The following is a 22,105-nucleotide window of genomic DNA, read 5'->3' on the forward strand; positions in this document are numbered from 1 at the left end:
AACACTTCTTACAAGCGGCATTCCTCAAGAAACTCGGGCTGCCAGCTAGGCTCATGCAAAACTGTTGAAGGGCAAATTTAATTATAAAAAGCTTTAATTTGTATATCTGTGCGTGTATGAGTATGCATTGTATGGAGAGAGAGAGAGAGAGAGAGAGAGAGAGAGAGAGAGAGAGAGAGAAGCTAGACAAGGGATCATGAAATGGAAAGCAGAGCTCTTATTTGGGAGGGGATAAAGGATTGCAGGTGACAATAAAGGGAGAAAGATAAACAACAAGACATTGTGAAAATGTTATCATGAATCCTATTACTCTCCATGCCAACTTTATTACTTTTTTAAAGAAGTATTTTATTTTATGTGTATGGGTGTTTTGCCTGCATGTATGCACTTCATGTATGCAGTGCCCAAGGAGGCCAGAAGAGGGCGTCATATCTCCTGTAACTGGCATTGCAACCACCATGTGGGTGCTGAGAATCAAACCCAGGTCCTCTAGAGGAGTAGCAGTACTCTTAATCACTGCATTATCTCTCTAGTCCCTGTGTGTTAACTTTTCAATTAATAAAAATGTGAATAACCTCAGTGTAACATATCCTGCATTTTCTGCTACTGATTATAAAAATGTGAGGGAAGTAGAGACAATCACAGAAAGAGTCAAATGACAAAACTCTTCACATGTAACTGGTCTAAACTCTCACAGGCAAGCTCAGCTCTCCCTCTGCGGAGGGTTTCCGTTACCTGGATGAACGCACAGCCTTCTCCTTCTACGTCAACCGCGTATTGCCCATGCCTTGTGGATAATTTCGAGCGCTGTACCAGAAGGCGGTTATTGTTGTCGACAGGGAAAACCTCCTCAGAGTCTTCAGTGCTCAAGGTGACAGTATTTTGAGAGTTAGAGCCAGTTAACTTCATGTATTGGGTTAGGGCGAGAAGGCACACTGTGGTGTCCTGCATGGAACAGGGGTGCAAGGTCAGGCACTGTTGACCATGGACTTTCAGCCCATTTCTGCAAACATTCTTGAAGCTGGTGATGGGATAAGAAACAATGCCCGGGGAAAGAGAGAACGTTTACAGGTATGAGTTGTTGCCAATTCGTATTCTTTAACAAATCTTAATTTGCTTTTAATTTTCTAAAAATAATCACCCCCACTGCTGAAAATCATGAGAAATCTCATCAGAAAGTGAAGGTGTGCTAAGTGTGATGACCGCACCTCTGTCCCCTCATCTTCAAAGAGGGACAAAAGCCAGAAGAGGGTCTCTGGCAACTCATCAGCCTGCCATCTTATGGGGACTAGGCCTTAAAGGAGGAGAGAAAGGGACATTGTCTTTGTTAAATGAAATTCCCCTGACTTTCAATTTTTCCTGCTAGGGAAGGAATCCTTCATTACTTCATGGCCATTTATTTTCTTGTTTTCTGTTCCCCAGCCTTTGCTTTCTCTGATGTACAGCTGACAGAAGCAGAGGGAACTCTTTGTTCTTCGCTGACATGCGGTTTGACCATTGTGCCAGCAGCTAGCTACTGTACCAAGACTCTGCTCTTACAGAGAAAATCTCTTCTAGACTTACTTTCTGCTTTCCAGTGTGCAACCTGAATTCCTTAAAACTCATTTATCATCTAAAATAAAGTCTCCTTGTGAGAGAGTCTGAAACACAATGGCGAGCCCATGACAAAATAAAACCGGATTTAGAATATCAAATGTGGGGATTGGAAATATGGCTCACATGTTAAGGGCACTGTAGCTCTTGCAGAGGACCTAGGTTCAATTCCCAGAACCCACGTGGTGGCTCACAACCATCTGTAACCCCAGATCAGGGTAATCCATCAGGCATGTATGTGGTGTACACACATACATAAAAAACATTCTTACACATAAAGCAAAAATAAATCTTTAAAAAGAATATCAAGTATTCTCCACCCCAGAATCTATGTTTTTATGACCACGATTGCTGTCATCTAGACTGGCATCTTCGGCATTAAACACATTCACCTCATATCAGGCTGATCACCTGTGTGGCAGAGAAGCCTCCATGGGAATTCATACGCTGGGCAAGCCACTGCACAATCTTACTGGCATAATCGAGGTCCCGAGTGACCTGAGAAATGACAGCCAACAGCACATAGCATGTCATCTCAGTCTCGCCAGAAAGTGCCGGAGGAATGAAAGATGGAGAGCCTTCTGCTTGGTGTTTCTCTTCTTTTCCCCAATATATCACATTATCTGAGAAAACAGGGAGAAGTCAGTCTCTATAAAAAGAATTTTCACGGTCCTACAAACAAGATCCTATATGGTACCCATTCAGAGGGCACAGGTTCTATTCTTTGGATTCTTCTTGTGGCCTGAATTTTAAAATCATATCCTGAAGCCTTGAGCTCAGAATGTGACTGGATTTTGGGATAGGTTCTTTAGAGGGATGCTACAGCTAAGATGAGTTTTCTAAGGGGCCACACAGTCCAGTTTGATGGTAAGTATGAGAAGAGGAGATATGGACTTACAGAAGGGCACCAAGGCTGTCCACACACAGAGGAAACACCACATGAGGGCAAAGGGCAAAGTCCCCACACTTCCTCCTGTTCAGCTATTAGACTTTTACCCTCTAGAGAAAAAAGTGTTCTGAGGTTTAAGTTAGCAAGTCTGTGGCAATTTTCCATACAGACCCTGGAAAATAAATATGGCGTCTCCTTGGGGTCATAAGCAGTTTCAGGAGTAATTATTATTGTCTGTGGCATGCTCAATTTCCTTTACTTTGTTTGAGAAAAAAAAATTAAGTGGAAAAGAGAAAGAGGGAGACGAAATATCTGATACTCTTTAAGACATGGTGCTGATCTGGAGGAGAAGCAGGAGCTCCTTGGTGGAGGCGGGCTCTGATCCAAGCCTTCAGTGAGATCCACACTTGGTTTTCAGGAGTTTCTCCCCTCGCAAAGGCAAATGGTAGTAAGACTTACTTATTTTTGTAGCCGATTGATCCAGGATCGAGAGTAAGGATTTCACTTGCTGTTCTTTTCCAGCCAAGGCAAACACGTAAGCCAGCATAGCTTGAGTGTGGCTGTCGGTGACGCCCTTTGCGTATGCCTCCTCCAGACAATAAAGACCATTGCGGAGGGCAGGAAACTAGTGGGGAGGAAGAAACGCTTGTAAGAGACTCTGAACATTGCATGAGTTTGCTGAATACGTCAGCTAAGCACTTTTGTAATGCACTTTACAATGTACACGATACATCTCCAAAACACATTATGTGTACAAAACTATCATATATATTCATATACTCTATTTTTACATACAAACAATCCTATATATTCACATGACCTAATTTTAAAGCATCAAAAAAATAATTTGGACTATTATTAGTATGGGGGAAGTAAAGTTTAATGCATAAAATGAGTTTTAATATTTTACCTATAATATAAACTTCTTCCATGTCGCAAAACATACAATCATATGTGTGTGGATGGGTGTGTATCCATGTGTAAGTGTATGTGGCACAGTGCTCAGAGGATGGATCTGGGTGCCAACTTGAAGGCCACAACTACCTCATTTGGGACAATGTCCCTCTTTGGCTGGGGATCAGGAATTATATTAGCCTTCCTTGCCAGAGGGCCCCACGGATCCTCCACTCTCTGTCTTCTCAGACATAGGATTACAGGCATGTGCCGCCATGTTAGCCTGCATCTATACACAGGTTCTAGGAACAGAACTCGGATTCTTCTCATGCATGTGAGGCAAATACATTCCTAACTGAGCCATCTCCCCAGATCACACACAGGACTTTTAGACCTAAAGTGTTTTACTCTCATGCTTTAAATAGAGGTTTGTATTTCAAAATACACTAACAGCCTTGAAAACACACGGTATCTCCTTTCAGATCAGATTTGGTAAATGAGGAGTCTGTGGACTGAGACCATTCTGAAAATGCTGCAGGGCCTTGAGAACAAACTTCCCTGAGAGCATTCTTCTTCAGTGATCATTGACTTTGTTTTTGATTCTGGGTCTTGCTGCATAGACAAGCTGGCCTCAAATGTCATGATCTCTTGCCTTGATTTGATGAACACTGGAGTTACCACTGAACGCTGGTGTGTGCCCTCATGCCCGCCACAACAGAGGCCATTATCTGAAGTTTATGGCTGCATTAAGGGAACATATAAGTACCTGAGATCTTATGGAAATTTTTTTTTCATGAGTGTATCCAACCTGGGCAAACCTCAGTCCTACTGGTGAACCAAAAGAATTTTGAACATCACTGGTTTAAAGGATGGTAATGGGTGAATTGTTTTGGTATCTTTTCCCGTCTAAGAATTTCAAGCCATTCGGAAAACAGGTTCTATCTAAGGTTCATTCAGTTAAACAAAGCCAGAGATGATGGGAATTCATACACTGGAATCGAATCCAACTTCAAGGAACGCCCCAATGACGTGTGCAGTGAGTGCAACATCCTCTTCATCGCTGCCCTGAAACAGAGGGACTGTGAGCAGTACAGGATTACAGCATACAGGATCACAGACCACGAAAGAGCAACTGCTTCTGAACTGAGACTCACCGGGAAAAAAATGCTTGAGCAAACATTTCTATTCACGAAAACTTGCTAACCTGTAGTTTTTAAGTTAGGGGAATAGTAGTCGTGCTATCTGGGTGAGTTTCCATCAACACTCAATAAAATTGTGAAATAAAACATAAGAATTTTAAGCTTACTTGGTTGTACATAAGTGTATAGTATTATGTGGCCTGGTGTTTGGCCTGAATTCTGAGCAATAGATCACATGGCTGTTTTGTATTAATTTGAAGAAAGCAAAGAAACATTTTGCCGGTGGGGTGAAACAGAAAGAAATGATAGATTTCATGGAAACTCCTGCCCAAGCGGCAGTTACAGTGGTGTCTTACTCAGGGCTCTACCTCTGTGGGGAACACCAGGATTGCGTTGTTTGCACATAATTGGTCCCCATAAGCTCATAGGGAGTGCTACTATAAAAGGCCTGGCTTTGTTGGAGTATGTGTGGCCTTGTTGGAAGAAGTATGTCACTGTCGGGGTGGGCTTGGAGGTCTCCTATGCTCAAGCTATGTTCAGTGTAGACAGCTCACTTCCTGATGCCTGTGGATCAAGATGTAGAACTCTCAGCTCCTTCTCCAGCACCATGTCTGCCTGCATGCTGCCGTGATGATAATGGACGAAACCCCTGAAACTGTGAGCCACCTCAGTTAAATGTTTTCCTCTATGAGTTGCCGTGGTTATGGTGTCTCTTCTCAGCAATAGAAACCCTAACTAAGCCAGTGACCAAGAGCAGCTTGGGGAAGAAAGAGCTTATTTCACCCCCCTCCCAGAATGTAGTCCCAGAAGTCACGCTGCTCACTGGTTTGTTCCCCAAAACTTGCCCTGGGGTGGGATCAGCCACAAAGGCCAGGGCCCTTTCACGTCAGTCACTGGTTAAGAAAATGCATCGCAGGCTTGCCCACAGGCCAATCTGGTGTGGATATTTTCTCAATTGAGGTTCCCTCTTCCCAAATGACTCTAGCTTGTGTCAAGTTGACATAAAACTAGCCAACACAGTTATTAGGACTCACATATGAGTATAGGGCAAATTAGAAAAGAATTAAAAAACACATGGCTTGCACCCTGATCATGCATAAAAATCCTTGGAGAAAATTAGCATTAAATCAGAGACTGTGAAGTTTTTGTTGTTGCGGTTTGGTTGGTTCTCATTTTGACTGTGTTGTTTTACAGAGTCTCACTATGTAGCCTGGGGTGGCCAGGAGCTCCCTAGCAGATACGACTGGCCTCATTCTCACAGACATTCACCTGCCTCTGACCCCCAAGTACTGGTATTTAAGGTGTGGGCTGCCATGCCTCACTTTTATTTTTTGAGGAGTTTCTCATATAGCGTACTTGTTAGTTGAAGATAACCTCGAACTTCTGCCTCTCCTTCTCAATTGCTGTGATTACAGGGATCTGCCGTTTAACCTGGTGTGTGCCTGGTAGGGTTTGTGGGGTACTTGGGGTTGAACCCAGGACTTCATGCACACTGCAAGCACTTGTGAACGAAGTTCCCTGAAGGAAGTCACACTGGCCACTGAACTTTCTACAAGGCTCATTGACCGATTAAACAAACCACCAGTGGTCGTGGAGAGATTGGAATGTTGCAGGTCCAGAAGCTAGTTCAACCATTTTAACCTCCTACATAGCCTTTCCTTGATCACCTCTATGTCTTACCTAACAACCTGTGACTAAGAGATAAAACCCCTTTGGAATATGAACTTAACCAATCCCCAGCTCCCACCAATGAACCGCTAAGCATGTCTTCAGACATCCTCTGAGTCCTGGGGCCGAGTCTCCCTGCTTTGCTGTGACCACCTCACCAGCATTTCCAACAATGCATTTGAAAATTTTTCTGAGTCATGATTTTCTTTGCTCTGTTACATAAAAACTCAATCAAATTGTTGCGAAGTTGGAACAAAGATCCAACAGATTTAGATTACCTAAATCTGTGTTCCTGAACCATGGTCACTCATGCTGGGCTTCAGAATAAATTATCTCCTATTCTTTTTGAGGCAAGAGCTGGGTTTTTGGGTTAAGACGCTCTACCAGCCGAGCCGCATTCCCAGCCTGTGGCCAAGATTTAAACATCAGGACTAAGACACAGAAAAGAATTCCTCACACATTCAAGACCCGCTCCTGTCTGACTCCAAATTCCCAGGAGCTTTCTCGGCTGAGTCCCTCTTTTCTCCTCTTCCCAGTTTGATGACTACAGAATCCTGACAGAAATCTAAAGAAGGCGAACGGAAGACTCATGCAGGGATATGTCTAGGCTCTGGTTAAACATTCGCTAAGCAGCGCTGATGCCCATGGAAAGGACGCAGGGGACCAGTGACTCCCGCAGACTCCAAAGGCGTAGCATTCCCAAGGGGGGAGCACTCCCGATGAGGGAGGGCAACAGAGACAGACGACCCAGGGAAACAGGGAAAGGATGCCTCACTGTGGGTCCCTTACCTCCCAAGCATTGTTGACAAGCTTGTCTTCCCTCCTAAAGCACCCGTTCGGTCTCTGTTTTCTCGAAAGCCAGATTAAGGTCTGTTTGGGGACTGACTCTTCAATGAAAATATATTCCTTCATTTTCTCAAATGTCTTGAAAGTAAGGGCACTGAGCCTGTAATGGATATCAACAAAACAAAAGTTAGAGGGAAAGATGATGTCAGCCGCTCAACAGGTTCATCAGTGTTGTTCCCTTTGGGTAATGCATTTGTACAACTTGTCCAATGTTGACAGTTACTAGTCTTGATTGACAGTAGCCCTTTCATTGGGGTCAGTAAATATAATGATCAGCAAATCTCTAGAAATTAGAGCAGGTGGATTTTAGCCACCCAAAGGTCTGACTGTGGAGTCCATTTGATTGCATATACCCTGAAGCAGAAATGGTCTGCCATTTTGATGCCACGGGGCCTTCTAGTTTCTTTTCCCTGAATGTAAATGAGACTGAGAGGCACAGAGTAAGATGTGACAGTTGCCATGGAACTGATGAGCTGTGACACCACAGAAAGCCATCATTAAATTATCACACAGCTGAGCAAGTTGCATGAGACTATGGGGATATTGTTGCATCCGAACTGAACTAACACATTTTGGGGTTTTGCTTTATTCTCTGCAAATCTGAGCACTAGCTGCTCTCACCTTCTTGCAAGTCACGCTTAGGAAAAAATCCCTGTATTAGTAAGAACAAAGCTTTTATCTCTCACCATATGCTTCCTTTCTGATTGCTCTGGCAGAACATGTCATATGAACCATCGGAGTTTTTGAAAGACAAGTGCTTCTGGTACCCTAAAACACAACATAGAAGGAAGCTGCTGATGAGCCTGGGAGAGAAGGAAAAGAACAATGCAACCTGGGTGAATGCAAGCCCCTGGGTGTGCCGAAGTGATCGCTTCAGTTTTGGTTCCCGAAACTTCAGGCCGTCTACCTCTATGCACACAGAGAATGCCTTATTTAAAAGCTGTCTCAAGACTGTGCTTAGCAGTCAGTACCTATCCCCTGAGGTGGTTTTACTTCACTCGGTTTTACCTTCCTAAGAAGAAAACCCAAACCGCATTTCTCCTGGCCCTGTCCTCAATATCACTGTGATGCTTCTTGTGTAGTTTCTTTCAACATCCAGATCCCATCACTTCACTGCGCTGGAACACAGCCAAGCAAGCAGGCCTGGGGGCTGACGAATGAATTATTTTCAGCCACTGTTCACAACCATGACAAATAAGAACTTATTCTTAACTATTACAATTTACAAATGAGTTCATTGATGCTAAACTCCATTACCACCAAGTTCCAAGGAGCATCTTGGAGGAGGAGATAGGAAGGATGCAGGAGCCCGAGGACGGGAAGAGTGCTGCGGAAAGCTGTCTTCAGAGCTGATGCTGCTATTACAACTGCAAGTTCACAGCAGCTGTGGCTACCTGGACAAGATCTCCATATGGGCAAGCCAGTCAAAATCCTGACATAGATGGGGTAGTGGCCTCCAGATGCAGTTCTATATTGAGCTATTGACAGTGAGTTTTGCTGCAGGTGGGAGACTCAGTCTTTATTGAGGGGTAAGGTCACTGGTGGGTGGGTCCCTATGCCCATGCACATATGGGCTGTGCTAACTGGACTTGGTGGGTTATTAAAAAAAAAAAGACACAAGGTTGGGAGGAGGCATATTGGGGAGGGTGAGGTAGGAGTTCAAGGGGAGACATAGGGGTAGACATGACCCTATTTTACTATATGCATATATGTATGAATAAAGAAAATTTAAAATAAAGATGAGTTCACAATTTGAAACTATAGTTATACAACATTAGGTTAAATGATGGACACAGATTTTAAAGTCAAAAGGAGCACACAGCTAGGACCCAGAGTACCTCAAGGGTTCACATTTGTTTCAGCAGGGAACCATAGAGTAAGACTGATCACATTTGCATATCAATTGAGATTGGCTTCACCTTTGTTGGTTATCCTCTCACCGTTAGTTAAGAGAAGCAGAGCCCTGGATTTGATGTCTTCCGTCATCTGCTGGGTTGCTCTCAGGTAATCGAGTATGTAAGTGTCAGATGCTAGCTGGGCAATGTTCTGCTCGCCACACCCATAGGGCGTGCGGAGAAGGCTGTCTAGGTTCTGCATCGTGACTCCTAGAATGTCACCTAAAGACAGAAAAGGAGAGTCATGCACTTATGTTAATGCTGTGCAGCTGCCTCGGCATTAGAACCTGTGGCTATTAATGCATGGTAGGAGCAGAAAACATTTAAAGTTGGCTCTAAACGGTGTAAACGGGAGGCCCGAGAGGTGACTTAGCTGTTAAGAGTCCTTGCTGATATGGGATGCCTTTCTATATATGCGTTGCTTTTATTGGTTGATTAATAAAGCTTTTTTGGTCAATGGCTTAGCAGAGTAAGCCAGGTGGGTCATCTGAACAGAGATATACATAGAGAGTAGGTGAAGTTGAAGAGACACCATGTAGCTACCAAAGGAGAAAGATGCCAGAATATTATCAGTAAGCCACAACCTCGTGGTGATACACAGATTAATTTAAGATGGAAGAGCTAGCTAGGAATACACCTGAGCCATTGGCCAAACAGTGTTGTAATTATTATAGTTTCTTTGTGGTTATTTGAGTCTGGGCATCTGGGAAATGAAAGTGGAGTCAGTATTTACACCTTGCTGCTCTGGAAGCAGGCCTGAGTTCAGCTCCCAGTATCCAGATTGGGTGGCTCCCATCTGCCTCTAACTTCCCTTCCAAGGGAACCAACGACTCTGGCCGTCTTGGGCCCTGCACTCACGTGCACATACCACCCTCTACACACATAATTTAAAATAAACAAAATGTATAAACAAGCCAAAGTTTCCTAGAGGGAATCTAAGAGAGGTGGTTTTTAATTGAGGAATAGAGGGGTTTCTGGTATGAAACGTTCCTGAAGGTCTCCTTCCCACCAAAAGGAGGATGCTCAGGAAGTGGGCCCCTTGCTGGCTTGCTTCTCAGTTGTGGTTTTAGCTACTGATGACATACAAGCTATAACCCACCCCTCTCCTACAGACTTCAATGCTGACGATAGATGAATAACTACTTTTAGGAAACATACCTCTTTTTTTTTTTAAACCAAGAAAATCTCAGCATCACAACATATCAATCTCCAAGAGGCTAATTTAGCATTCATATGATGGAGGAGGGTCTTCTGTCTATGTGTTACTTTTAATGGTTAATAAAGAAACTGCCTTGGCCCTTTGATAGGACAGCAGCTTAGATAGGCGGAGTACACAGAACAGAATGCTGGGAGAAAGAAGCAGATTCAGGTAGTCGCCATGACTCTCCTCTCCGAGATGGATGCAGGTTAAGATCTTTCCTGGTAAGCCACCACCTCGTGGTGCTACACAGATTATTAGAAATGGGTTAAGCAAGATGTGAGAATTACCCAGTAAGAGGCTAGAGCTAATGGGCCAGGCAGTGTTTAAAAGAATACAATTTGTGTGTTGTTATTTCGGGGCATAAGCTAGCCAGGCAGCTGGGAGCCAGGCGGCAGGAGCACAGCCTGCTGCACCCTCTACAGAGTGGCGCTGGCCTGCCTGCGGCTCTCACTACATTCATACGTACAGGTCATACCAGGATCTCCCGTTTCCTGAGCATCTACTGTTACTGACCAGCGGGAGTGCTTCCTAGAGATGCAGGTTTGGAAACTCCATGCTTTCAGACCCCACATGGAAACAGGCAGAAGGGGTGGTCTGAACACCATTCCTGCCCCGATAGCTCGAGAAAGTATCTCCATTCTGCTTTTGAAGAACTTATTTTCCAGAATACCTCAATCAATATTTTCAAATCACCATGACACAGAATCTGATGAACTCACCCACGATGGTGACAAAGGATCTGGCTGACCCTTCCACTACATCGCTTGGCAATTCCAGAAGTATTTGCTTTGAGACTTTAGTACCTGAAAGAAAATGCCCATACAAGCACTGCAAAGACTTCCCTCTACAAGTCATGGCAGCAGAATTTTGGAACAGCTATATCAGGAAGAAAAGACCATTGGCTAGTTTTGCCTTTGGAGAAAATAAAATTGTGAATTTGGGACATGAGATGGCTCAGAGGGTGACGGCATGTGCCACCAAGCCTGATGATCTGAGTTCAAGCCCTGGGACCCACGGGTAGGAGGAGAGAAGGAACTCCTGCAAGTTTTCCTCTCACTTCCACACTCACAGTCACTTGCAATGCACACTCATATACATGCATGCACGCACGCACACTGTACACACAAAAAAGGTAATAAAAGCTCTTTTTAAATAAGCTGAGAATTTGAGCTAGTTTAGAACAGCAAAACATCCAGAAAAAATGCTTGCTTTGTCTTAAACAGTGGGCTCCATTTTCTATCAGTTCAGTACTTAAACTGTTTATGGAAAAAATGAAAGATATAAGACTCAGCTCATAGAAGGAATGCTTAAAGACAGAGTAGACATTAAAATCAGATTATCACTAACCAGCTAAAATGATACTTATGATGGCCACAAATAAGGTAACTGAGGGCCAGTAATGAATTTACAGATGATTTCTTACCAAAAATATAAAAGTAACCACTATGCTAGTGAAAGTCCATTGATCAAGATCATGAGACCATCATAATAATCCGGATGGAGATTAATCTTATCAGACAAACAAATAAATGTCACTCATTAATGCACATTTGGTTTGCTAAAAATTATCTATCAATGAAGATAAAATGTAGGCCCATATTTCTATATGACATGGCAGCCAAGCCATTAAGCCATAGGCCACACCTGAGATGGGTCACATATCCTGCCGGGCAGGCTGTCCCTAACCTAACAACAGGTCAGGATGTTTTGCTCTTTTCTTTGTAATTTGGAGGATGCCTGATAGAGATGCTGATTCAAGCCTATGTGACAGCTAGCATACAGAACAGACAGGCAGTTGTGGACATGAGGAAAAGCCATTCACCTGGTTACCTAGGAGACAGAATGCTAATGTATTTCCCCTAAATTAAGTTTTGGTATAAAGGCTGTTTGGAGAATAAACAAGAAAAAAATTTCAGGATGTGAACTCAGGATATCATGAGAGATCTCCGAGAATCTCCCTCCCAATGAAACCATGTGAGTAGTGTCTTTATTCCCGTCTCCTCCACGACGGTCCAGACAGAGATAGTTTATGTTGCTGTCTGGTAGAGAAATAATTTATGGTCCAGGCTAGCACCAGACCCCAACAATAAAACATGAAATAAAGTAACACCCTTAAGAGAAACTTATAATTCATCCAGATGCTAAGTGTGTTCTTGACTTGTGGCTTGTGCACAGGCTGAGGAGGTAAACCTGCTGTGCTCTAAGACCAGCTGACCACGTGGAGAGCCCCCTTACCTTCTGTGCAGATAAGGAAACTCTGGCTTGTTTCTTTTTCAATACCTTCAGGCTGTTAGAGAGTAAACAAAAACAAGAACAGGATAATAAGTTGAACCACTTTTAGCTGAAGGAAAGGAGACCAAACATCAGTTCCCAGAGGCATGACTGGCTCAGGGTTGTCCCTGACCTTATTATGTGGAAGTTTGTGTACAGTACCAACATCCCTGTAGACCCGAGACTCCCATAGGTTGTGCAAAGATAACCCTGTGTCACTGAGTGACACTTTCAACTGCTCTGTTGATTTTTTTTTTTGAGGATAAAAGGAACTGCTCATAAACATAGAGACAATGATTTCGTCTCTTGGACTTTAGGATCAGTTAATAAGAAGGTTGGAGAACTAATAAATGGGAACTCCTGAAACTGAAAAGCTTCTGTAAAGCAAAGGACATGGTCAACAAGACAAAATGACAGCCTACAGAATGGGAAAAGATCTTCACTAACCCCACATAAGATAGAGGTCTGATCTCCAAAATATACAAAGAACTAAAGAAATTGGTCATCAAAAGAAGACATAATTCAATAAAAAAATGGGGTACACACCTAAACAGAGAGCTCTCAACAGAGGAATCTAAAATGGCTGAAGACACTTAAGGAAGTGTCCAGCACCCTTAGTCACCAGAGAAATGCAAATCAAAACAACTCTGAGATTCCATCTTACACCTGTAAGAACGGCCAAGATCAAAAACACTGATGACAACTTATGCTGGAGAGGCTATTGGGCACATCTACATTGCTGGTGGGAATGCAAGCTGGTACATTGGATGTCAGCTCCTTTGGATGTCAGTGTGGTGATTTCTCAGAAAATTAGAAAACAACCTTCCCAGTTAATATTTACAACCCAGTAATACCACTTTGGGGGTGTATATCCAAAGGATGCTCAATTGTGCCACAAGGACATGTGCTTGACTATGTTCATAGCAGCATTGTTTGTCAGAACCTGGAAACAACCTAAATGCCCCTCGACCGAAGAATGGATAAGGAAAATGTTATACGTTTACACAATGGAATACTACACAGCAGAAAAAAATAATGGCATCTTGAATTTTGCAGGCAAATGGATGGAGCTAGAAAACATCATTTTGAGTGCAGTAACCCAAACCCAGAAAGACAATTATCATGTTTACTCACTTATAAGTTGTTTTTAAACATAAAGCAAAGGAAACCAGCCCACAAATCACAATCCCAGGGAACCTAGACAAAAATGAGAACCCTAAGAGAGACATGGGTAGATCTAGTCTACATGGGTAGTAGAAAAAGACAAGACCTCCTGAGTAAATTGGGAGCATGAGGACCTTGCGGGAGGGTTGAAGTGGGGAGAGGAGAGGCAGGGAGGGGAACAGAGAAAAATGTAGAGCTCAATAAAAATCAATTAAAAAAAGAGGGTTGGGGAGAAGATCTAAAGGCTGCTTCACATCAAGAAGGGAGTCAAGAAACCACAAAGCAAGTTTCAAGAGTCCTCACCATCCTTGGTGAGGCTCTGTTGGTTGATTGGCAGATGCTGGGAATAAAACCTAGGGTCTTGCACAGCTAGGCAAGTCTTTTCCCACTGAGCCATATACTCAGTGAAGGCCGAGGTGTTGGCTTAAGAAAGGATGGATGTATAATACTGTAATTTGTTCAAAGCAGAAGGTTTGTGTTAAAAGTAACTTTAGTCAATTAAGCATTTTCAAAAAGAATGAGCTAGCTAATCTCTTAGGCTATGTTTCCCATCATGGAAAACTTGGTATTTCATAGGTACATACCTCTACCAGTAAGCCTTTGACCACCGTGTCTTTCCAGTTGACATCTTGCTGCTTGCTGGCATCATTTGGGCAGGCACTACTTTGTTTGGATGTAGCCACTACAGTAATATTCACTTTACCTGGAAAATATTGCCAAGAATAAGATAAAGAATACTGACACCTTCTCCAGTGGGATATGCTTCAAGTTTGTCAATCATCTTGAATAGGATGAACCAAACTCTTATAATATCACAACAGTTTAGACAACCAGCTTCTTCTGTCTAGAGAGAAGGCAATATGTCTTTCTTGTTCTACATATTTCAAGATTCTCTGTAGTAAGTTACTCATTTATTCCCTTAGAATTTACAAAGTATTTTTTTCCAATCTGAAGCCTTTTTAATTAACCAAATTGCAGGTTTTTATTTAAATCGGGTTTGCACTGTTTTAGGGTCCAAACCAAAGTTTTCCTTGGCCTTTCTTTAGGAGGAATAGAGTCCAGGGTTTGCAAGCTGCAAAGTCCGGGTCAGACTACCCCTCCCATCCCCCAGTCACCAAGTTTATTTGGCCGGAGGGTTTCTGGCCTTGGCCCCACCACCGTAGTGGTGCATCAGGTAACGGCTGGCCTGCATGCTCTGGGCCACCACGTTGGTGAAATGGCAGGCCATTAGCAGGTAATTTCGAGGCTGGACCCGGTAGGCAAAGCGCATGAAAGCCATGGAGTAGAACATGAGCGCCGTCGTCATGCGGCCGCTGATGATGTCGGGAGGAGCCTTCATATCCTTGAAGGCGGCCAACGGAAGGCCCCAGTTGGCCACAGGACCCCAGAAGTGGGTGCTGGTTATGTAATCCCGGAACTCCTGGGTCTTCACATAATCTCCAGTTTTCCGTACTAGCGCTGCGATCCCCGACATGGTCGCCCCAGTGGGAGGAGTGGTAACGGCCAAGATGCCAGCCAACAGTGGAACACCGAATGCCGACTTTGCAACGGACCCTGACGCAGCAACAGCCAACGGCCAACTTTCAAAGTTTTAAGAAAGATAACATTCTATGAACCTGTGCTAACAGCTTGAGATTGGACAATATAACATCAGATATCTGGGGGTTCTCTTCCTTCCTTCCTTCCTTTCTTTCTTTCTTTCTTTCTTTTTTTTTTTTTTTTTTTTTTTTTTTTTTTTTTTTTTTTTTTTTTTTGGAGATAGGGTCTCACCATGTAGTCCTGGCTGACCTGGAGCTCCCTACATAGACGGAGCCTAGAATTCACAGATATCTACCCACCTCTTCCTCCCGAGGGCTGGGACTAAAGGAGTACACCACTCTTCCTGGCAGTAACCAGGGTTTCTAATGTTTCCCAGGATCAAAGAAAAATGCCACCACTCCTGGTAATAACTGCTGCTTCTAATGTTTTCTAAGACCAAAGAAAACCAGTAAGATCTGATACAGCACAAGGGCCACCAGATTTACACTGAGTGCTGGCAAGAAATCTGTGGATTTAATTTCTGTGGTATCACAGTACGCAATCAAAACTGATCTCCAGCACCCTTGTTTATAGAGAGGAGGATTGGGAAAGCTTATAAGACTTAACATCGCCTGTGTGCTGTAGACATAACCGACATACTGTTTCTCTGTCTTTGTGTGAATTTTGCACCTTTCTTTCTGTGCTTTGCACAGCCCTTGAGCATCACCAAGACATAGCATGTGAAGTATTCTGTCTCCCTTTTCGGAGTGAGATATTTGAAGATCTTACATAGTATAAGGATTAATAAGTTTAAATCTAATAGAAAAATGGTCTGAGGTGAATCAATATCACAGATGAATCAAAAACATATTCTCTCCTGATATAATAAAACAATAAATACAAGACATGGAATAAAAGAATTTTAATGACATAATTTAAAAAGATTTTCTCAAACTAAGAATCATCTACATTTAGCAGTTTTGGTTCACTAAACTTTTAAACTTTTCCTTCCCTGGTATCATCAGCAAGAGACTTCCGCAGACACTTTTCCAAACTGCCAGGCACTAGAGCAAAGTTCCCAGTATTCGATCCAATGGTGAGGTTTATTGTATCTGGTGAGCTGTTACATTTAGTTTAGAAAAATCCCAGTGACTCTCATAATTGATGGTTTTGTCTGAGGAGAAATTTTTCTAAAAGTGGCATTTTATGTGAATGTTGGGCAAAGCAGCAAATGCCAGAAGCACGGTAGCATTGGAGAGATCTGGTTTTTATTTGGGATATGTTATGTGGACTTGATAAATCATGCACATTAGCATTTGTGCCATATTTTAATCTTATTAAACTTTTTGTGTGAATGAATGGGGTTTTGTTCCGCAGAGTACTAAGTAGGTTATAGGGCTGGAGAGAGGGCTCAGTGTTGGAGCACTTGCTGCTCTTGCAGAAGACCTGGTTTGTTCCAGCACTCACATAAGACAACGCACAACCATTGAATTCCAAAGGAACACCCTGTCCTCGATTCCCCAGGCACTGCATGCACGTGGTGCATATACATACATGCAGAAACATACATACATGCAGAAAATAAAATACCTTTAAACAAGGAAATTATAAGAATTTGGAATATAGAGAAATGAATAAAGGAAATTTAAAAATATGATGCTGAAGAAAAAAACCATGTTTCTTCAGAAAATCTAAGAAAAGCAGAGGTTGATAAGGATCTGGGTCAATCCGCAAAAGATTGCTGCTTACCCAGTGTCTTTGGTACAATGGTCCAGACATAAGTTTTTCGCTCTCCAGCCTGGAGAACATCACTGCCGTTGTTACTCAGGGTGTTGCTATTTGCTTCATAATTCTCAGATGCTTCTAACTGAACAGAAATCTAAAAACAGAACAATGGCCATGGAGTAGCCATTTAAATTTTCCTCACCTTTGCTTGAAATTCTACAGTTTATCACACAATGATTTCTTCAATGTCTCCCAAGAACTTGGCATTTTTCATCTTAAGAAGATTTTCTTATTTTAACTTAGCAAAATTAAAAGATGCCCAAGGACTCATTCACAAGTTCACAAGATAGTAGAGTGTGTATCATCACAAGATGACATCCTTACTTAAATTTCAAGTCATTGTTGTGATGCAAAACAATTATTTCTGGGGCTGTAGAAGTCACCCAGCAGTCAAGAGCACTTGCTACTCTTAAAGAGGAGCTGGGTCCAGTTCTTAGCATCTATGAGGCAGCTCACTGCAGCCAATAACGTCAATTCAAGGGGCTCTGATGTTTTTTTCTGACCTCTGTGGGCACCAGAAATGCACATGGTACATGTGCATACATGTAGACCACGCAAGCATACCCAGAAAATAAAATTAAAACTGTAAATAATGATTCCTAAAGATATGGAAAGAAATGACTTCCTTATAGTACAATTTTTTTATTTGTAAATAGACTATGGTGATATTTAATAAAAAGACCAGTGAATAATTTAGCTGTCTGGATTTTTGTTTCCAGATCAAGGGGGTGACTGACCTCTACACACGTGCTCAGGTAGCTGAAGACACTGACAGCCACGTCACTCTTCTCATTCCGAACGACAGAGAAGGGTGAGGCAATTTCAACGAAGAAGGGCTGGGAGCTCTGTAGATACGCTTTGGGTGAGATGCCAAACCCAGCTTCGCCATTCACACAGAAGGCGCTGGCCTCCCATTGGGTTATAGTATCGGGAACAAGGAATGAGACATTTGCTGAACCTGAGGAACTGAAAAGACAGGCTGTGGGTGACCTATGTCCTCTAAATGGGAACCCAAGTTTAGGCAGAACATGCACAAACACAGTGACTTCAGGAGTTAGGTAAGGCATTGTTACAGATCCCTGGTCTGAGTGTCTGTAGAAGTGAACCTTAGAAATGCCATATTTCTATAAACATCTTTTTTAAAGAACTGAGATAGCATATATACCTACCTGCATGAAATTTATAGGAGTGAAGGTTTGGTGGAAAAGTAAAGTTTTACAGAACAAATAAGCAAACAAATCATCAAACATTCATGGTCAGGATGTACAAGTGAATGATTTTTTTTTACAGATACTTTATTGCTTTATTGCCCAGGAATAAAAGTTAACAAATCAAAAGAAGAAAAATAGAAATGGAGATATACAGGGGAGAACTCTGTTTTAGAAAAAAACCCAAGAAGTAGCAGAAAAGTAAAACTCACTCCACACTGATGAGGTCCCAGATCCAGGTCTTGGGGAAGTGCGTCCTGACTGTCTCTTTGATGGCCTGTTCTGCCTGGTTGATGCCATCTGTGATGTCATGAACTAAAACGAGAAGGGAGAGGGCAAAGAAATGTCCCATGTAGAAATAGCAAAAGTACGTGCTGTGCTTCAGTGCCACAGGCCTCACTAAGCTCTGTGTGTGTGTGTGTGTGCATGTGTGTGTGTGTGTATGTGTATTTGTGCATGTGTGCTTGTGCACACATGTGTGCACTAGTGCATGTGTATTCATTCGTGCATATGTTCGAGTTTTATTTTTGTGTGTGTGTGTGTGTGTGTGTGTGTGATGTATGACCCTCTGTGAAGGTACTAGCAGACAGGTTGATTTCCTCACTTGCTTTTCCATCTTGATTTCTGAGGTAGGGTCTCACTGAACTTGCACCTCAAGTCAGCTAGACTAGTGGGTCACTAATCCCTGTAGACTACCCGTCTCTGCTCCTGAGCACTAGGGTGACAGATGTGCACTGAAATGCCTGGCGTTTATGTGGGTGTTAGGGATGTGAACTCAGGTCCTCACAACTGCACAGCAAACAATTTACCCACTGAACCATCTTCCAGGCCCTTGAGTTGAGCTCTTGACTATATCAGGCCTAGTATGTATTAGCATGAGGTGATACAGAAATTAGCTTCTAGGGCTTAACACTGATAAATTCAAATCGCAATCTGGGTGTCACAATTTTGATGATCAAATTTCTGTATGTTTAAAAGTTACTACAAATAGGGCTGGAGAAATGGCTCAGTGGTTAAGAGCATTGACTGCTGCTCTTCCAGAGGTCCTGAGTTCAATTCCCAGCAACCACATGGTGACTCACAACCATCTGTAATGAGATCTGGCACCCTCTTCTGGCATGCGGGCATACATGGAGGCAGAATGTTGTATACATAATAAATAAATAAAATCTTTTAAAAATAAGAATACAAAAAGCCTTTAAAAAAGTTACAACAAATAAAAAACAAATTACCTGGATGAATTAAATCTCTGCCCTGACTCTTGGCTGACAAGCCAGTACCTGCCAACTTTGCCCACTGACATTATTCTTGCTGAAGTTTTCAGTGGCGTTACTATTTCTAATTCTCCAGAACACTGTCCTTTACAGGAGTGGCCTGTAGTCTGCGTAGGATGCATTTCATCAGTGTTTCTGCATGAAAATTAAAACTATGGCGCTGAGTATGGTGGTGTATGCTTGCAAACTCCAGGATTTAAGAGGTGGAGTCAGGAGAATCAGAAGTTTAAGGTTGCCCTTGACTACATAACAAGTTTAAGGCCAGCCTGTGCTTAACATAGCAAGTCTCGTTGAGTTGTCTTACACCATGCCGGGTTGCTGCCTGCATTATCCTGTATAGTTGTCTTCACATCTGTTTTGAGGCCAGTCTGGGCTATAGACAAGGACCCTATCTTAAGAAGCAAACAAAAATTTAGAAAGATAATGAAAGACAGAAACCAAAACCTGGACTTCTTCCTGTATCAGAAGCTACTTATTCCTCATGGCCAAAACTATTTCTAGCCTGTCTCGTTGAACTGTAGGAATTCTAGTTCTTGCTCCACATCATCATCAACCATCTGTAAGACCTGCGTTTGATATGGCTTTGTCTTACATACACCCAGCCCAAAGAATTCTGCTGACTGATACTCCAGCAGGAGGTTCTAGACTACCCACAGGCAGAAGCAGCTGGAGCGCCGAACATCATCATCCGTCCTTCTGGGCTATCGAACGACCTCAGCAAGTGCAGGCTTTCCTGGGATGCACACACTTCTGGTTTCCGGTACCGGAAGTTAGTAAAGACTTTCAGACCCATGTCCTTTCAGAGAGAGAAACAAAAAGTTATACATTCCTTTCCTGAGAAAACCACGAAAGGTCTACAGTCATAATAAACAGACAATAAATATAACATTTTCTGTGTTAGCCATGATCCAGTACCATAGAAATCAAGTCTCCTTATTCAACTTACAGAAAAATTCACAATTAGGAAGAAAACCAGTAATCACTATATTTTTATTATTATGCTAATATATTCATGTTTTTTTTCTATTTACGCTTAAGGGAAAACAAGAAATCAGCACAACTATTGTCTTAACAGCAAACACGCATACGCACATGCATGTCTACACACAGTTTACATGTGGCAAACAGCAGACTGGGACTTGAACTAAAGGCTGTCTGACTCAGTATCTTCTTCTAAACCGCTAGGACTCTGATCATAAAGCTCTTGCTTGACCCCTGAACATATGGAGCAGACAGTCTCTGTTAATGTGGAGTACAGACTACAAGTTATCTTCTTGGTTTAACAGAAGAGAGACATAGATGGGGGGTCAGGACCACTAAGGCTACAACAGGGAATGTTTTCGAGACTCATTTGTGTCCTTACCCTGAGAAGACTGGCAATGTCTCCATCCCAAGCATTGCTTGCAGGTGTGTAATACAGTCCATTGTGGAACAAATCCGTCTGAGGGATGCATGGGTCTACTGTAGCATCATCCAGGTTGAGACCATGGTAGAAATAACCATATTGTTGGATATTCGGGAGCAGGCTGTATACCTAGGACAGGAAGATATGGTCCTTGGTGAATTTAAGCCCTCCTTGTAAAATTATAAGATTGGAAAATTTTGTATCATAACTTTATTTCTGAGTCAACTTTCCAAAAATTCAAAGGAGGAGACCAATTTTGTTTTATGTAGTCAACATTATTGGCAAACTTTTTGGGCTGAAAAATGCAAGATTTGGGATAGCAAAGAGGAAAAAGGTCATGGAGAACACTCGGTTGTTCCAAGTACTTTATATAATTGCAAGAAAATGTTCTTGAGAAGCCCAGGGCTATGTGCAATGAATGTGCACCCATAAAAAGAGCCAACAAGGAGTGAGGTCAAAGACTTGTGCTTTTGCCATTATGAGGGAGGGTGACTGTTGCTGTAGCCTTCTAGTCGTTGGCAAAACTATGCAAAACATGTTCTCAAAGACTGCAAAAACACGAGGGTATGTGAAGCTGAAGGAAAGCTCAAGAAACTACATGCACAAAGGGAGAGTGACCCAAAGAAATGAGAAGAAACACACCAGATTAGTCCAAGATAAAAATACTCCAGCCGCTCATGTCAGAGTGTGAACCATCTTCCCTGGATGTTGAAATAAGGGCGGCAGGGCTGCGTCCCCAACACTCCGGCCACTTGGCTAGCTTATTCCCGAAATAACAACGCACAAACTGTATTCATTTAAACACTGCTTGACCCTTTTCTATCTAGCCTCTTCTAGGCTAATTCTCACATATTAATTTAGCCCATTTCTAATCATCTGTGTAAGCACCCCAAGGTGCGCTTACCGGGAAGATTCTAGCCTACATCCATCCTGGGTTGGAGGAGCTTCATTGTGTGCATCTGCCCGGGAGAGCAGAGCATACCTCTATGTCTGAGGCGTCTGGCTCTGAGACGAGCTGCATTACTTCTGACCTCACTTCATCTTCCTTCCAGCATTCTCTTCTGTTTACTCCACCCACCTATGTTCTAACCAATAAAATGGGCCAAGCCAGTTTCTTTATTAGCCAATGACCTTCCTCCATCACCTGGACACAACAGCTCCCAGGGAAGGGCTTGAGAGGCAGGGGCAGCTTCCTCTCACTGAAATGCATGACTCACGTGGGTGGCAGCTATCAGGGGGTATAACTGATGGACAGGGTGGTGTGAGCAGGGGAGAGGACTGACCCTTGGAGATGGTGCTGAGGGAGGGGAGGATGCGACAGGAGAGGACACACTGCAGCTAATGGAACTGCTCAG

At 42.8% G+C, this 22,105-nt stretch overlaps 2 protein-coding genes across 12 annotated transcripts in view; both read right to left on the reverse strand.

Moving 5' to 3' along the window:
• Positions 1-22,105, reverse strand: part of LOC126488497 (ovostatin homolog) — a 59,901-nt gene that overhangs the window by 3,828 nt on the left and 33,968 nt on the right. For all 11 annotated transcript variants that reach the window (XM_050122017.1, XM_050122015.1, XM_050122014.1 and 8 more), the window contains 15 exons: positions 20,709-20,879; positions 20,000-20,141; positions 18,284-18,386; positions 17,601-17,829; positions 16,828-16,957; positions 14,145-14,263; positions 12,361-12,412; positions 10,845-10,928; positions 8,970-9,146; positions 7,716-7,797; positions 6,973-7,129; positions 4,367-4,441; positions 2,942-3,107; positions 2,005-2,216; positions 736-945 (listed from right to left, as the gene is read on the reverse strand). In XM_050122017.1, the coding sequence (XP_049977974.1) occupies positions 736-945; positions 2,005-2,216; positions 2,942-3,107; positions 4,367-4,441; positions 6,973-7,129; positions 7,716-7,797; positions 8,970-9,146; positions 10,845-10,928; positions 12,361-12,412; positions 14,145-14,263; positions 16,828-16,957; positions 17,601-17,829; positions 18,284-18,386; positions 20,000-20,141; positions 20,709-20,879 (2,109 nt within the window). The remainder of the gene's footprint in view (positions 1-735; positions 946-2,004; positions 2,217-2,941; positions 3,108-4,366; positions 4,442-6,972; positions 7,130-7,715; positions 7,798-8,969; positions 9,147-10,844; positions 10,929-12,360; positions 12,413-14,144; positions 14,264-16,827; positions 16,958-17,600; positions 17,830-18,283; positions 18,387-19,999; positions 20,142-20,708; positions 20,880-22,105) is intronic.
• Positions 14,681-15,266, reverse strand: Mpc1l (mitochondrial pyruvate carrier 1 like). Its single transcript, XM_050122021.1, has one exon. It carries the CDS (start codon positions 15,032-15,034, stop codon positions 14,681-14,683), a length of 354 nt encoding a protein of 117 aa, XP_049977978.1. The 5' UTR covers positions 15,035-15,266.

The sequence above is a fragment of the Alexandromys fortis genome, unplaced genomic scaffold, assembly GCF_014885135.2.
Source record: "Alexandromys fortis isolate MF-2015 unplaced genomic scaffold, M_Fortis_MF-2015_v1.1 scaffold_208, whole genome shotgun sequence".
In the NCBI taxonomy this organism is placed as follows: Eukaryota; Metazoa; Chordata; class Mammalia; order Rodentia; family Cricetidae; genus Alexandromys; species Alexandromys fortis.

Excerpts from the sequence above, each read along its gene's own strand:
- Mpc1l (XM_050122021.1), bottom strand. The coding sequence starts at position 15,034 with ATGTCGGGGATCGCAGCGCTAGTACGGAAAACTGGAGATTATGTGAAG.